The sequence below is a fragment of the Glycine max genome, chromosome 3, assembly GCF_000004515.6.
Source record: "Glycine max cultivar Williams 82 chromosome 3, Glycine_max_v4.0, whole genome shotgun sequence".
NCBI classification, from domain to species: Eukaryota; Viridiplantae; Streptophyta; class Magnoliopsida; order Fabales; family Fabaceae; genus Glycine; species Glycine max.
The window spans coordinates 20,197,205-20,215,181 of record NC_016090.4 but is presented as its reverse complement, the minus strand read 5'-3'; the positions used below and the strand labels follow the sequence as shown (position 1 = coordinate 20,215,181).

The window sequence follows — 17,977 nt, the reverse complement described above, 5'->3', positions numbered from 1 at the left end:
GAAATAATTCAAGTAAATCATCTACCAGGATTAAAAATGTAATGGAATACATGTGATTTAAAGCAATTCATGATACATACTTTGTGTTGGATACGCACTACAATACACGATAAACAAAACAACACATGATAAATACTTGAGTTATAAGATTTTTTTTTTTGCATGTATATTGTTTGATAAAGTTGTTGCAACTAATAGATAATGTGAATTCAATGTAAAGACAAATATTACAAAAATAGGGTTGAATTGTGATTTTAAAATTTTTCTAAACCTTCTTTGAAAATCAAAGTTATCACCTCATATAGCTTTAAAAGCCGATAATGTGATTTTTCTAAAAAGGTACGATCACACGATGTCAACAAATTTTATAAAAATATCTTATTCAAAAAAAAATCAAATTCAAATCATTGGTCAATTTAAAACAAGAGTTACAAGACACAAAGAGTTCACCAAGTTCCACAAACTTTAAGCAAAGTTACAAATATTGTTCACTGTCACTTCTGGCTCTTATAAACTAAGCTTATTCTAAAGCTTAAACTGCACCTATACAAAGTATTTTGAGAGCTTTTACAACTTCAAAATTTACAAAGAAAGAGCTTGAAGAAGAGAGAACACATATTTGAATTTTTAGCGTGTTGGTTCGTAACTTGAATTCTTCAAAACTTCTAGTATTTATATGCTATCTTCAGCAAGTGTTTATTATTTCTAAGCGACTTCGTTTACTTCGTTGAAGGATTTTGTTTGAACAACTATCCATTTGGGCAATCAATGCACATCCTCTTCATGCTGAAACATCATTCTCTTTAGCTTTCTTGAAGCACACTTTAGCATAAGTCAATGTGCTTTTGCTCAAAGCAGGTCTGTCACAACAGTAGTAGCAAACATGTCTTTTGAGATGTTGAAATCTAAAACTTAAATTGTTCTCTTACTTCTTTGGACTTAGACAAATCCTCAGACCAATGTTTCTAAGACGTTTTCTGCAAAATGAATCTCAACACAAAGTATTAAATGAAGTCTTAAATGCTTCATCAGAACTTAACATTTATTCATCTTTGTCTAATCTATCAAACATAGACAATGTGTTTGTCATATTGCATATTAGACACAACTTTTAACTTTTGTAATTATTTATATCTAATCAAAATTATTGAGGATCCTGATATGTCTTATGATTCAATATTCAAAATATGTGACATGATAAGACTATTGCAACTAGTAGGTAATGGAAATTCAAATGCAATGATTCAAATTTATATTTGTGTTTCTACAGAGAAAACATGAGTGGAAAATAAGCGAGAGATGTGGATACGTGTGTCTTTTAAATACTTTGTATTTTTGGTAAAAAGTTATCTCATGATTTTTCGAATAACGAAAAGTTGAGTTTTTGTTCTATCCTTGTATGTTTAATTCATGTTGTCCCATAATCGTTGAAGGAGATGCTCCCTAATAACGTTCAAGAAGTTTAGTTTTTGTTATTCTTATATATCTTTTTGATGTTTTAGCTTTTTATTTTTATTTTTCAAATCATTTGATGTTTTAGAATTTTAAAGTCTAATTAATGCATCTTTCTCAAATATATCATTATTTAATGCTCCCTACTAGTGATACAAGAGAGCAAGTGTCAAAGGTCAAGGTATTAAATAAGAACATTTTAAATTTCAGCTCAATTAAATATTGTTGGCCTAAATATGTTGGAGACTCCTAAAATATATCCGAATTTCGCAACTGATCCTTGAAAATTTTTTGTTTCTCGTTGGGTCCCTGAAACTTCAAAAATTTTGTGGGAGATCCTTGTCGTTTGTCTTAGTCCAAAACGTGATGATGTGTCCATTAGTTGGACACATTAGTGTTATGCATATGATGCCATGTCAAACATCCAAACATGTGATCTGCACCGTCGACATCGAAACGTGTGAACTCCACTAGCACTGTCCTCCCTCCCCACCTCCCCCCCCCTCCTCAGTTGGTTCTCCGCCCGCCGCTACTCCCCCTTCTGCCCTCCATTTCTTTTACTTTTTTCTTTCTCCCTTTGTTGTTGCCCCCTTCACCTCACCAACTCCTACAACTTCATTGTCGATGTGTTCTAAGATCTTTAAAATATTTGTTTGGGTGAAAATAACATTTTTAACTAGAGGTATGAAGAGAGTCATTGCCTCTTCACATTTGCGATTTGCCACGTCATTCTCTGGAAGGTGCTTCGATTGGTGGTAGAGGCTTTGAAGTATGCATGGTGACGACGAAACAACTTTGTGCTCACATGATCTAGTTGTTCTAACCCCACGATTCTCCTACTCTACCTCCCTATTGTCAATCTGGTTGTTTCGCAAAAGCCAAACCCTCAAGCAAAAACCCCTTTTCAAAAAACTCCAATGTCCAATAACATCTCACACTGGGAAGAATCGATGCCAATGCAATTGTGATGTTCAATCTTTTCCATTGATGAGAATACGAAACACAAAGCAAGAGACAAAAGGAGACAATCTACGTCGATGCGTTCACATTTGTTGTCGTAAAGAGAAAAAACCTTGCGGGATGTCGCACCTGACCATGAATGGTGTCATGTCACCAAGAGAAGATGAAGAGAGGGGGTCAAGGGGAGAAAGAAAAATATAAATAAAAAAAAAACAAAAATGGGGGGGGGGGGGGGGGGGGGGAAAAGGGGGAGCCACGACAGGCGAAGACCAACCGAAGAGGGGGAGGAGGGGAGGATGATGTCGATGGAGTTGTGAAAGGAATGGGAGGTGAGGAAGCCAGGGACGATGGTAAAGAGGGTGACAGAGGAGGAGGAGGAGGAGGACGGTGTAATTCAAGCGTTTGGACGCCTGACATGACTTCATATGTGTATCGCTGATGTGTTCAACTAACAAACACATCATCACATTTTAGACTGATACTAACGACAAAAATCTCCTACAAAACTTTTGAAGTTTTAGGAATTCAACGAGAAACAAAATTTTCAAGGATTAGTTACAAAATTCATATATATTACAGGAATCTCCAACAATATTTTTTAATTCATGTACAGTAACCTTAAACATAAAGATATGGAAATGAGGTAACAATTGGTAATGCATCTCCTTCAACGATAATATTATATTTCTAGTAATTATTAGTTCAAGTGAACACCAGGTGTACATAACCCAGTGGTGCGTTTCTCCTTTTCCTTTCCTTTTAGAAACACTAGGTGATCAATTTCTTCCGTTTGCGTAAACAGACAATTTTCAGAAATGAAAATACGAAAGTAATGGAACTGTAAAGCAAAGTTCAGGTGTATAAAGAATCGTTGGAAAAAAAGTGAAATTTCACTGTTACATGGGGTTTTGTGTTGCAAATATTTTTAATATAGTCATTCATCATGAAAATGAGGCTAGCAAATTAACACTGTTTCTTTCCACATCCATTTATCTGAACCTTACACATTTTCACCACTGCCAAACAGTTCACACAGTTGCCACCTTCCTCATCCTTCCATGGTAGATTTCCAGAGCTACTAGTAGAATGAGTAGCAGTGACTGGGCTACCGTCAAACATGCTAAGTAACAATCTGATTCGGGCACTGATGACAGCCTAAACGCATGATATCTTCCACATCCACAGAACATTAGAGAGAATGGAAGGCTTGTTACTACTACTCAAATTAATATTCACATACAGGGGAAATTCTACCCAATTGGAACTTGACTCTAAGAACCGGCTACCCTTTGAATAACTTAGAATCACTAAAAGAAAATTGATAATATACATTGAGATTTGAGATTCTAAACCTAACTCTCTTGATCTGGACAACCATAGACAACGGATTCAGGCCGGAATTTGAGCCATACTAACTGCACCATACAGCTCAGCAGCACAGCAATACTTACCGCAAGGATTAACTAATTACATAAATAAGCAACTTTTGGTTGATGGCCAAAATACATAGCCAAAACCAATACAATTTCATTGAAATCCCAGAGACAAATATCAACGGATACACTACATTTTGTTTTAACTTGATGTCACCCACTACCACCAATGAAAAGATTGAAGGCATAAAAGTCCCAGATCTGATCTAACCACCACCAAATCACCTTCGCCTTGCGACATTAGCATGCTGATTCGCTTTACTATCAATTCTGATCCGGTCAGCATACATGGGAAGGCGAATTATCTCACTTATTTCATTCAACAAATCTTCCTCGGTGATGTTGTCTCTTATGCTTCGCAGCACCTACAATGAAACGAGTAAATGGCTGAAGCCAAGCACATATTAAGAGAGGGGAAATTAGAAAATAGGAGTTGGGATTAGACCTTCCTGTAAGTATTAAACTCATTCGGAGTTGATTTATCTGTTCTGATTCGCATATACTTCCATTCCAGTTTGTCAAAATCCCAAGAACATTCAATTATCTTTCCAGAATAAAGTGAGGGATCTGAACCATCTGCAGAGTTCGAGTTTTCAGCAAGCAATTGCAACAAGTGAAACAAACAAGATAAAGACTAGAAAATACAGAATCTACAAAACAAGACAACAAAAAATTTATCACAAAAGAGGACAAAATATTCACCAAATAGTGTTTTACTAAAGCACTATCCCAAAAACAATTGATAAGGAACTTTCTGCAACCCACTTTTTTGCTTTTGGAGGGGTACATATTGGTTATTGTTACGAAAATTGCCAAACATGTGTGACACTCAATAACAAATGATAGTATCACTCAGACTATATAGATTTCCTATTTTACAAAGAAGCACGCCATTTTTAAAAATAAAAAAAAATGAAAAATGAAAAAAAAATTGTATCTATCAAATATAGAATGAGTTGAACAGAATAAGAAAAAATTTTGTCTGACCTGTGAATTCAACCCTATTCCCTTCCAAAAGTTTCTTCTTTCCCCGCTCATTGAGAAAAAGTAGCTCACGATCACCATCAACCTGTCAACTTAAGCAACTACAAATTAGTTGGCTGTATCAAACAACTATAACTGACCAAGAGACATCACAAGTGATATCCCAACACCATAAGAAATAAGGTGATGAATGGCAATACTACCTCGAAAAGAAAATCAACTGAATTCAGATAAGCATATTTCCACTTCAAGAGTCCTTCATGGGTACGTGGTATATAAGGATCATCCCAACCCTGGTAATCAATATTGTCAGCAACAATCTCCATTGAGTCCAATAGCAAAAGAAAGCAGAAAAAAACAAGGATTTGGAAGAAGGAATGGACCATGTGCCTGACCTATGAGGTAGTCTAGGTACACTGGTCCCCTTCTTTCTCAAATCATTTATCAAACCTCACATTTCAGCCAAAAAGGCATTCATTATCATAAACAGCAAAAAAAAAAAAAAATGGAACAGAAAAACAGAAAAGCAAATAAAAAAAGGTGACTTGCCAGCTAGGTGCAGAACAGAAAAATCCCTTTCCCATGTTCAGTACATTGAAAGGGATCATTAATCACAACCCACCTGAAATATGAGACCATCTGCCTCATGTGAGAGTCTTTTAATGAATTCCTTTAAAAGCTTTGTGACAGTAGAGAGCAACCAAAAGTCTTTCCTCCTCACCTAAACAACATTGCAAGCATATTAATAGTGAAGCCCCAAGGGGAAAATGAAGTGAAGCTTAAAGTATTTTATGACCAATTAAGGTTAGAGATCCATGCCCTGAACGGTTCCAGGTCATATCTATAGTAAGGATTTCTGCTCTGATATATATTATGTCGCTCGTGATTCCTAGGTTCAATCACTTCTTTCTCAAGCATCTTCCACCGTTCATAGAAGGGACGCTGCACCAAGTTTGAGCTATATATCAACAATAATCATTCACAGCTACAAAAACTTCATATCAAAGACTCAAAGGATGACAAGAAATAAAACAGAAAATAGCATATACAAGTAAAAAAAAAATGAAACACTATACAAACATTTCAAATTATAATTCATCAAACCAAGGTTATCCACAAAAGCCTCGCTCAAAATTTCACCATAGCATTTCTTAGATAAAGTCATTTGACAAATGAAAATGTGCATTAAATACTACAACAATACATATTGACCATTCAACCTTTATTGATCTTATTTAGAGGTTTCAAATGAGTCCACTCATAAGTGATGCCTTGATGAACCTAAAAGGAACTAGACACAAATAAAACAATAACAACAATAGCCTTATCCCATCCCACTAGGGGAAGTCAACTACATGGATCACACGCCATTAAGCTTGGTTAAAATCCAAATTCTCAGAGATATTACTCACCATGAGAATGAGATCACTTTTAATAACTTCATCTTGGTTAATTTCACCATCAATTTGTAATATTGATCCCATAATATACTTAAAAACTGGTGGTATGATATCCACCCAACAGTCACACAATGTTTTTTTACTAGTAATTCTGTCAATGATATGAGCAATTTTTCTTATTAGAATAGACCTTGACTCTACTATTATAGCGAAATTTCTGTAATTTCTTTTCAAAATATGAACCTAAATTAAAAGAGAAAGAAAAAATAAATATATTTATAATACAAAAAAAGGTGTAGTTCCACTACAATAAGTAAAGTCAGACAATCTGGTGGGACATTAGTTTAAATTCATCTGCTAGTTCTCAAAAGATAGTGAGAAATTATATAGATGGGCACAAGATCTTGACATTAAGAAAAGAATTGGGAGGCATTACAATTTTTACTTTTTTTAGTATTTTTCAACAGTGTGATACAAGTTAAAGATAATTGCAACTGCAGACAAGTGATTTTCCCATCCCCAATGCATGAATCAATATTAGTCTAAAACAGAAAAGAGACCATCCAGTATTAATTTGTGCAATTAGCCAATTACATATAAACCAAACCTCTATTATTGATACTTGGTTGATTGCCATCATATCATATATAAGGTATCTTCTCTCCTGCTTCTGTGAATCTGGCAATGTATCAATAACCATCTCACCATCAAGTAATGTGAAGTGGTGGGTCTTCTCGCCCAAACCCTTAGAACCCAAAGAAAACATTATTAGGTTGTGCATCATTAATGTAAAAAGAGATCTTGAGATTGAGAAAAATTGTATATCTCTACTCTCTAGGTTAATCACTGATCCCTTCTTCATAGTATAATTACACTTAATCAAGGAGCTCATTAAGAGCCAATAGGTAGCTATGTTACAGCCTAATCCCATGCTAATTTAAATCATTCATCATAACTATGGTTGGTGAAGGTATTTGCCTATGTGCTACATATAACACTCCCTCTTTATGACCAGTATAAATCATAAGCATGAAGCTTGTTACAAATGAAGAACTTCTAAAGTCATTGGAAACTGCTCCTCAGCCCAAATGAAGGAGAACACCAATGGTAAATAGAAATAATGCTAGGGCAGCAAAGTTCACAAAATTGGGTGGGGTGTGGACTTTTCAAATGATGGTGGCATTGTTGGTTATGACCAGTAATACTATTTTAAGTTCTTAGGTGGTTGCATTATTGGAGTAAAAAGTATTTGAAGTTGTTAAATCTGATATGGCATAATAGGACCCACCAACTGGAGTTAAGAACCAAAGGGTCCAGCTTTGGAGATGCTCTAGCACATGTTGTAAAATCTATGAATTAATTAAATCAGCTCTAACTAATATCATTAGAAATTTCAAATATGAAGTAGTACACGCACATCATTTGTACTTCTGCAAGGAAATCTCATTTGGACCCTTCGAAAATTAAAACTTCTATCAATCAAGTAACATCCATCCATTGTTATTAGCATCATATATCTTGTACCATCTGCTTTCCATGTTGCATAATAATAGCGTTGTCGTAACAATTGCAAATTATCCCTGCATGCCAACATAACCAAAATTTATCAAATTAGGGAAACAATTGTCAGATTAATAAGGAACAGTGTTGTGAAATCAATACAACTAGTAATTCGCAAATCTTCAATAGTGCTTAAATAAATTACAATTTTAGCAAGATTTAATTGTTGATACAACAACAAAAACAAGAGATTTAGTTTTAGGGTTTTCCCTTTGGCCAAATATTAAGGAATAAAAATAATTAAATATAATGTAAAACCAATTAAGGTCTTGAAACTCATAAATTATTAAATTAACAGGGTGATAGAGAGTAAGTAATTAATACATATTAATAAGCATTATTTTTATGGCATTTACAGGGTGTATTTTATGGTCATGGGTTCAAATCTAGAAACAGCCTCTTTGCATACACAAGGAGAAGGTTGTGAACAATGACCCTCCCACATAGGCCTATACATTCACGCAACAAGGAGCCTTTTGGCACTAGGGTACGTTAGTTTTTATAGGGTATATTTAATGCCTTTTTAAATTATTAGAAGCATTTATTGGGGGTATTTAATGCTCTTTAACCAATTCCCTTAGGGCACTTGTTAGCAAAACCCTATTTTTATTTGTTTACTCATGTTAACAAAACACTTGGCAAAAAAATAAGCAACAAAAATTTGGGGATAAATTCATGTCTGTCAACTGTCCAAACCTCCTATGCCGAATCTGATTTATTTGAAGAGATTACAAATGATGGATTGCCTCTTACCGTCACCCTCCTCCCACAAACGATGACACAAAAAAGTTATATAAAGATGATGGCTTTAATTTTCTGGTAGATTATGGAGGCATATAAGAAATAATTCCCTTACCTATTTTATATGCAACTGATCGATAGGGTATAAACTAGTTAGTTATATTAAATCTTTAAACAAGAGAAATGCCAGGATATAATTAAAGGTCCTATGAAAATTAACCACTGGACAAAACTATGGAAAGAAATATTTATATTATCCTCAATGTCATGCATTAATTATTTTTCTAGACATAAAGTAAAAATAATGCACATTAGCAATATAATGCAAAGCACTATGCACAAGCATATAATGGGTCAAAGCAACAAATACAAGTACAGTAGCAAAAGAAAAAGCAGCCTACAAGTTTAATGTATAATCAAATTAACATATCAAATCACAATAAGTTAATGGTTCAGATAAACAGAACCTGTTGAGAGAAACTGGGTGTGAACCTGGAAATTGTGTGTGTCCCCTGGCCTGCATAACAATAATTAGTGAAATAGCTATGCCAAGCATAGGAGATACATGAAGTAGGAAATCAATAAAAATAAAAGGAGAAAATAAAGTGACATAAACAGCTTTTGAAAGAATAATACTAATAAAGCCAGTGTGGCAAACAATAAGACATAGGATCAAATGATAACATAACTAGCAGCAGAATACTTACCATCAATTCCTTTATTATAATGTAATTTAACAAAAAATGGAAAGACACAATTAAGTCATAAAACTGAATCGTTTTAATTTAAACAGTCCTCAAATATAAGTAATAAACTCGTGCATGAAAGACAACCATTTAAATGGCTTACCCCAACACCCAATTTAAGCGTTTGATAACAGAACTGACGCAATGCATCTTGCTGATCAGTAGGTATCTCATCTCCTAAAACATCATCATTTGTCATTCGTGTGTCTGTCTCATGGTTCTCCTGAGAGAACAAGAAATATGTCAAGTTTAAAACAAGTTAAATGCCAAGTCCAATATTTCTACATGAATATCGTTGACATTGGAAAGAAATGAGAGACATAAAATGAAACAATCTGTTGGAAAAACATAGTACATATATACAAATGCATACACACACACACTAATTACATAATAACGTATAAATCAGCCCATAATTATTCTATTTACATTCATTCTACAATACAATAAGAACTATATATTTTATTACAGACAAATAGCGATAAATCTCAATTACAGAGATCATAATCACTCACAAAACAAGGAAAAAAAAGATAGCATACTGCGGAACTTTGAGGGTCAGGACCTCCTAACCCTATGTCCTCAAATTAATCAATAACTGGATGTGCTCTCCCCATTCTTTCCCTCCCCCTTCTTATCTTTGCTTCCTACTCTCTTTGCCATGTAGGTAAGGTTGTTATAACACAAATACCTCTTCCACCCCCATATTCATATTTCCAACAAGATATAGCAAATTAGCAATAGCAAAGGAGTGAACAGAATATTGTATATTACCAGCAGGGGAAAATTAATGTATCAAACTACTTAACAAGTGGGTTGTTAAGGAATGTAATCAGATAATCTGGACAGACCCAAATTTAGGACAGATTTCACAGCCACAAGCATAACCCTCTGCCAAAATAAATCTAGGGCAAGGGGGTTCTTAAAACACACAGGTATTCAACTCCAACCATATCAACCAAACAACAAACAGCATCCAGATAGTCTCCTTTTTCTACTTAAACCTTCAAAACAAACCAGCACATCAAACAGCATATCGGTTACTCTGAAACAGTGTCAAAGTAAAGGAGCACGTCCAAGATTCATCCAGCAAGAGAAAATAGAAAAAACCAAAATATCAAAATTCCTCATGTGAATGATCCATACCTGCAAATCAGGGTCTGGTACTCCATCATCATCATCATCTGGAACTGCTTCACCATTGAGATCAAATTCAGAAGATCTCTTCCACTCCGGAGTAGGAGGACAAACTACCATTTCAGGTTTTTTCTCATGATAAAATGTGTACAATGCATCAATGTAATCAGGTTTGTAGATTCCTGGAGTGCGAGCTTCAGAAAATATTTTTATTGCCTACAAAACGGGCCAATCAAGTAACACCTTAAACAGACAAACAGAGACCCGGGGGGGGGGGGCGGAGAACCACAGTGACAAGGTAACTCCCTAACTGACCTGAGTAACAGACATTGACATAGCACGCATTAGATAGTGGATGATCATGTATCCTGTACGATTATGCCCATGTGTACAATGAACAAGTATATACTTTTTTGAGTGCTTTTGACGTGACAAAAATTGTGTAACCTGGAAATGTAAATAATTGCATGGTTAAAAACTAATAATTACTTGGTATGATCTTATGGATAACTTCCACTGATGTAAAGCATATGCTCTATACAATGAATCTACAGAAAAAATTATTACCAAACTTTATTTAAAGGATAGATGATATTAGAATACAACATGTCAAATAGTTTTGAAAGTATCAAGTACCCCATTTCTGAGGTAATAAAGAAGTTCCTACAGCTACAAGTAAACCACGTATTCTTTTTCAATCCAAGGAACATAAATAAAATAAGCTAAATTCTTCTTACTAAATAATCATGAAATAGTACAAAATATAATAAAGAAAGAACAAACCTCATAGACAAACTGGTTCACAGATAAATTATCAGGTACAGAATTGCGCCCCCTGCATTGAATCTAAACCACAACAATGATCTTCAAATGTAAGGACAAGAAAGAGGTGTCACAGTTTTAAAGACAAAAATAGCAAAATGTTGAGTTCGTGAGTAAAATTTAGCAACTGCAAACCTTAACATGTTTGATGCACTCTTTTTTTAAATCTGACACAGGATAGTATCGAGTGGTATTTGTCAAATCAATCACCAGACCAAGCTGCAAACAAAGAGAACAAAATGTAAAAAGCAGTAAATTTTAAGCAAAAAGCCTTTTTGTATGAAACAGAACATTTAAATTCTCTAAATTGTTCTGCTAAGGACAAGCAGCAGAAATTGTAACAGATAAACAACAAGAAATAGGGATCCTTTTTTTTTTTTTTTCCTTTTTGCTAAAAATCTAGAAATTCCTTTCATTTAGATTAGTCCTGCTCTTAAAAAATAAAAATTGAAGAAAATTCAATGACAAATAAGAACAAAAAGCAGAGATACAAAAATCTAAATGAAGTATTACATTTTCTGAATATATTCTACTTACTTTTCTCCCTAAAACTCTTTGTTGATGTATCACTTGTTTAAATGAGTATCTTTTACCAGGAGGAATGCAGTCATTGAATGATTCACCAAGTGGAACCTTAGAAGGTATCATGCAACAAATTTCCTGGCCAGATGAAGGGCAATCCAACCACCCTACATGTGCATGTGCAACCATTGTAATTTGTGACATAAAATGTACTCCAATAATCTTAAATATGACTGAAGCAAATAAAAAAAAAAAAATTGGCATCCATCTGCATTTTATAAATAAAAAACATTCATTTGGACCATTCAATCCAAAGCCTGCCCGCCCGCCCTGGGCCAAAAAAAAACTCAAACTGCATAAAACACATAAACTAATATTTAGCCAAATTTTCTCCCCAAAAACAAAGGTTATATAGCCAAATACTATGTGTTATAGAGTGCAGATTATGGACAACCGAAAATACACCATAAAATATAGCAGATGGTGTCGTAGGATATGGCAGAAGCATGGCGGGGAGAATAAAAATATAATATATACCTACATATAAAGAATAATTCTAAATCTTCCTACTACATCCACCTACTAATTCTCCTACTTCCTTTGCAAGGTAAGTATTGAATGTGTTTTATGATTTCCACACATTAAATGCATTAATTTTTCATTTTATACTTTCTTTATAAGGTAGTAGGAGGATTAAAAGGAGGAAATAGCATTACTGATATATAAACAAAAAATTGCAGAAATAAAATTGCAATGTAGAAAAAATAGGCATAAAGCTAACAATAACAAGATTCAGACTTCAAATAACAATAATATGATATCAAAACACCAATTTCAAGAGTTCAAATAATTACAAAATCAGCGGCCATGGTGATTGGGTGGAACAGTCACAGACATCGAAGTAAAAGTTAAATAGCCAGAAAGGTCAACAGATGGTCATCGCAGTTGTTGGGTGCTGGGTTCCGTCACAAACTCAGTCACTATTTGCTCTGTCTCGCAAAAATCAAACACTCATGTTTTTTTTGGGGGTTTCTTACTTAATGGACTCTTTTATAAAACATTTTGACAGGGGTTTCGGTCAGGCAACAGCCCCAACCCCTTCTTTTCTTTTTCATAGTTTTAAAGGTTTGGGGCCTGGGTTCAGGTTGGGCAACACGATAAAACCCATTTCTATTCTTTTTTGGGGGGGTTTTAACCATTTTTTGGACAGGGTATGGATCAGGTCACATGACCCAACCCCTTTGCCTCTTTCTTCTCAAGAGACATTCCACCATGGTCATTGCAGATGCCATGAAATCCCTGTGTCTCACAGCTGCCATAGCCTGCATTGAAGAACCCGCCATGCTACTGACTGGCAATCTGTGGGATTTAAGGCACCACCTTCTGCCATAGTGGTGTCATAGCCACTTTTTGACAACACTTACCATCCACGATACAAAATAAATCCACAAAAATAATTTGTCACAAGTCGTATTAAGAAATATCTGAATTTAGCATCACTGGTTACCAGAGGCAAGGCAGCAAGCGGATCATGGAAAGAAACTCTTACCTGGAGGAAGCCTGCTTTTATCATATGATCTTTGGTTCTTGGTATGAAATAACTGATCGTATGCATGTGACTGTGACACATGTACAGGTCTATCATCCGGTCGTTCTCTCTTCAACCTTCTCTTTCTTTCTTCACGCTCCTAAAAATAAGCAGTAACTCAGGAATTGTGTTAATGAAAAGACAGGTAAAAATAAAATAAAAAATAACTTGAAAAAACCCTTATTATTTGTGAACCCCAAAGAAGAAGAGCAGAACATATGCCAGATGTATGATGGAGTCTCAAAAAGAATTATTATTCAGGAATCCAACAAGCTCTAATTAAAAATTAACATACCACAAACAATTTTTGGGGTTGTGGGTTTTTTTTCAGTTTTAAAAATATCTATCAAACTCTATCTGCCCATTAAGCATCATTTTGGATGCTCTGTATTATCTAACATTTGGCAAATAAAATTTGAATTACCCTAAATTCATCTTTAATCATAAACCATAGTTTCTTTATTGCAACAAGCAAGATGGCAAAATGAAGTATTTAAAGCAATTACCACCATCACTCATTAAAATAACAAGCCAGAAACAGGCTCAACTACTAACAAACTTATGCTATCAAATCTCAAGTAACAAAAATGCAAAATGTATTCCTGCTCCTGCATATGTGCAACTGCATGGATTTACATGAGTATATGAATATTTCAAAAAATGGCATAGTATTGGACGCAATCGCTGATGCTTCTGTAGTATCGATGTAGTTCCATAGAAAGTGTTTGGCCTGACTTTTTTGGAACTTAAAAGTTACTTTAAATTTTTAAAATTTGAAGTTAAAAAGGGAGCTTTAAATTTAAAGTTAAAGATATTTGGTAATTGCAGAACATTTTATTTTAAGTTAAAACTTGGGTAACGTGTTAGTGGATTTTAGGATTTGAAAACAAAGAAAAAGGAGAAATAAAAGCCGCAAGCCCCAGAAACTAACCTATTTAAAAGCTTCTTTTGTTAAAGTTTTCCTCATAAAAAAAGAAAAAGGAAAACTTTTTTAAAAGCTCATTTTCTTAAAACTCTATTTCGCTCAATTTCTCCTTTTAAGGAGAAGGGAAGCCCAATCTGAGCTGGGACAAATACTACCTTGACATGACAGGATATGTGGATTTTAGCCTTTTCCAACAGCTCTTAAAAATATAATATAATTTGATATTGCGCCATGTCAGATTGTAATAGAGGAACCTACATAACAATTTGTATCCAGTGTTTACGATATCAGGGTTTGCATCCGTCTTTGCAAGAACTATATGTTTCAAGCTATATTCAAAAACAGACATGTTAAGCACTAACTTAGCCAGGGGAGATTTCAGAACTTTCAGTTTTGGAACTTTTTGGAAAGGACACATTTCAAGATTACCACACCCTAGAAATTCACAATAGCACCCGGTACTTAATCCTCTACAGTGTTAGTTTAATGAAGAATCTTGTGTTCAGAATGGTAATTATTCAAAACTAAAAATAAAAAACCAGACAATTAAATGAAATTTTCTCACTAAACCAGGAGAGTGTACGTAGGCATTACACAAACAGCAGCACAGAAAGTCACAACAGAAAGATATTTCCAAATTAACCAGGACCTAATTACATTAGATGTGATGGTAGCTGTTCTGTTCAGCATTAATATCAAATGTTCAAATCATTATACAAGAAAAAACTAGAGAGATCATGAGATTGTGCAAATAATAGAGTATGGATAGTCTATGATATATCCATCTATCTGCCATTCAAGCATTAAATGTTCATATCGGGATGCACCAATTTATTATACTCCAAAACAAAGAAAGTATAGGGAGTATGTTATACTGACTGGTCATAGAAGATTTTTTTGAAGCATCACTTTATCCCTAGTAAAATTAAAATTATAAAAAAAAATGGGATCCCATCATCATTCTGGTTGCAAGCTGACAAAGTCACAATCTGACCTAATGAAACTACATCATGAAAAGAATTTCACCAGTTTATCCGATAATTTGGGAAACAACAGTCACAGTAGTCCTAGCCCAAGGCACCAAGCACATAGCCAACAAACACTATCACTGTCATGATGCTAAAGAGGGATAAAAAGACAAAAAATTATATATGAAGGGTACCCGGCGTGCTATATCAGCTCCAGTTTCTATGCGTTCTTCAGGTTCATGAAACTCTTCAACATGTATCTTCTCCTCAAAAATATCTTCATCTTCCTCCGGAACCGGCGAGGCATTCAAGTCCATAGCAACTATCATCAAGCATCAAGCAACAACATTCGCCCGCCACGGTATAAACCTCAACACCCTACAGCAACATTTGGTTTGTGTCAGTGATTACAACAATCCTTTAGCCTGCACCATTCAAAACAACAATCCTATCAAGCCAGCAAGGTACAATTTCCACCATTCAAAACTCTACCAGTTTATAGTCCTCGACAAAAATACAAAATGGCTTCCACTAAGAAATGCTCAAGTAATCATGAAAATCAACAAAATTAATAAAATAACTCAAAATTCAAACTTCATGGAATAGGCCCTAATTATCCAAACACCAATTTTCACAATTTAAAAAAAAAAACACGAAATTCCCACCTCGCTTCGCTTTGTCTCACATTCTCCAAGCTCCTAGGAGCAACAACTCTAAAGCAGAATCAAAACTCTCACACACATCAAAATTATCGGAAGCGTCAAATTTAACAAAAGCAAGGGCGGGGAAGAGTCGAAATTCACTAACCCGAGGAAGGGGAAGAATCAAAACTCGGTCGATCACAGACTGTGATGCAATTCGCGCGAGGATTGGAACCCTACAATCGTGACAAGCAGAGCGAAAGCGAGAGTGAGAGTTCGCGACGAAACCCTAGAGAGAGAAAGTAGAGGTGGTAGAGAGAGAAGGGGTTTGTTTGTTGGGGTTAGAGAGAGAGAGAGTGAGGTTTGTTTGTTTGTTGCTTTGTGCTATTAATTGACGAATGAGATGAACGGAGACATGGAGAGAGAGAGAAAGAAAAAGCGTTTAGCGTTTAGCACTTAGCAGGAAGAGGCCGCAGACGAAGAAATACGCGATTCCTACCTAGCTAGCAAATATAAATAACTAATCATTTGTAAAATAATTAACGAATTAGGGCTAAAAATGTGGTTTGAATTTTTTTCTTAAAGTTCTATGACCAATGGATAATGTTAATTTATTTAAGAGAAAAGATATTATACACTTGCGGTGCATCCAATCATAATTTAGAAAAATTTATTAATTTTTTAAATAATTATATTAAAATAATTTAAACAATAATATATGATAAAATAATAATGTAAAAACTTTTTATTTAATATTTTAATTAATAATTAACACATGTACTTTCATTCACGTAAAATGAATCTATGCATGCAAAAGGATAATAGTTAATGAAATGTCATGTTGTATAATTAAAGTATATTAAATATAGATTGGCTAATCCGGCTGCAACGTACATTTCCCTGTTGTGGATGGTTCCAATATTAATCTCATGTATTCTTATTCAGCACGCTTCCATAGCAAATTTTATTGCTCCAATTTGAGTCAATCACTTTTATTCTCATGTATACTTATAATGTTTTATTTTTAAAGCTAATAAGTTCTGCTCAGGTTTTTCCCTTCCATTCAGCAAGCATTCTCCCACCCAAATTGTGACTTTCATTCACGTAAAATGAATCTATGCATGCACAGGGATAATAATTAATGAAATGTCATGTTGTATAATTAAAGTATATTAAATATACATTGGTTAATCCGGCTGCAACGTACATTTCCTGTTGTGGACGCTTCCATAGCAAAATTTTATTGCTCCAATTTGAATCAATCACTTTTTATTCTCTCCATCCTCTTCTAATTAATGTAACGTTTATTATTATATATAGTATCAGAAATGTATAAAGCTTTGGTATAATGAAAAGCATTCATGGCAGGCAGTATTATATTATATACCCAACGTCTGTTCATTTTAGTTTCTATTCCATGCGTTAATATCTCATGCAATTATTAAGACAAAACAATGAAGAAAACGAGTATTTACTTAGACAGTCCTCACTAAGTGTTTCTACATCAAGTACGCATGACAGTTATTGAATCCTATTAATTATATTGATGCATGGACTCTTCAACTCCACACTCATAAACTCATTTCTCGGTAATTAATTGATACAGGCATTGAAGACATTGAAGACGTCATTAAGATATAGTTGGAAATGCATATGGGTAGATTTCAACACATTTTATATATTCACTACTGATCATCTCTTTCTCTCCACATTCAGATTACCCTTTACGTCATCTCTCCATGTTTCTTCTTTAAATTTCAGATTCACACTCCATCAACAAGCTTTACTGGGTTAATTTCACCAAGAAGACGCAAAGAACTGTGTTCCACCAGACACCAAAGAGCATACTTATCTTCCGAAGTGGGTAACAACATTTGAAGAAGAAACATAGAAGTGGGAAGACTCTTTAAATTGAACTTGGTATTCCTTCTGTGATCTTCTTTCTTCTTCCTCTTCCCTAGTCCCTTATCTCTCTTGCTCATTATTTTCCTTCCTTCTTTCCCGCCCCACTCACTTATTTTCTTGATTATTCCATTTTTTTTATGATTTCATCTTATGTGATGTGCGATTTAAATGAAGACATGACTCTACAATTTGT

At 34.5% G+C, this 17,977-nt stretch overlaps 1 protein-coding gene across 3 annotated transcripts; it reads right to left on the bottom strand.

Moving 5' to 3' along the window:
- Nucleotides 1–3,601: 3,601 nt before the first annotated feature.
- On the bottom strand, nt 3,602–16,372 carry LOC100806992 (mRNA-capping enzyme). 3 transcript variants are annotated; one of them, XM_006576506.4, is made up of 19 exons: nt 16,046–16,372; nt 15,904–15,951; nt 15,433–15,616; nt 13,307–13,445; nt 11,773–11,924; nt 11,371–11,454; nt 11,197–11,259; nt 10,729–10,860; nt 10,423–10,629; nt 9,380–9,499; nt 8,998–9,047; nt 7,647–7,809; nt 6,837–6,974; nt 5,649–5,771; nt 5,452–5,550; nt 5,033–5,122; nt 4,833–4,914; nt 4,291–4,421; nt 3,602–4,210 (listed from the first exon to the last, which is right to left on the bottom strand). In XM_006576506.4, the coding sequence occupies exons 3-19, from the start codon at nt 15,565–15,567 to the stop codon at nt 4,067–4,069; spliced, it is 2,052 nt and encodes a 683-aa protein (XP_006576569.1). In that variant the 5' UTR covers nt 15,568–15,616; nt 15,904–15,951; nt 16,046–16,372; the 3' UTR covers nt 3,602–4,066. The 3 variants fall into 3 exon arrangements, with proteins under 3 accessions (XP_006576569.1, XP_014629110.1, XP_006576568.1); XM_014773624.3 differs by lacking the exon at nt 15,904–15,951 and having other exon boundaries at nt 15,433–15,663; XM_006576505.4 differs by lacking the exon at nt 15,904–15,951.
- Nucleotides 16,373–17,977: the final 1,605 nt, after the last annotated feature.

Bases quoted from the DNA above. Each gene is read 5' to 3' on its own strand.
- LOC100806992 (XM_006576506.4), bottom strand. From the start codon at position 15,567: ATGATAGTTGCTATGGACTTGAATGCCTCGCCGGTTCCGGAGGAAGAT. The intron at 9,048-9,379 runs GTAAGCCATTTA...ATTGTTATGCAG, and splicing joins CGCTTAAATTGGGTGTTGGG to GCCAGGGGACACACACAATT. The intron at 5,551-5,648 runs GCATGGATCTCT...AATGTTGTTTAG, and splicing joins ATGACCTGGAACCGTTCAGG to GTGAGGAGGAAAGACTTTTG.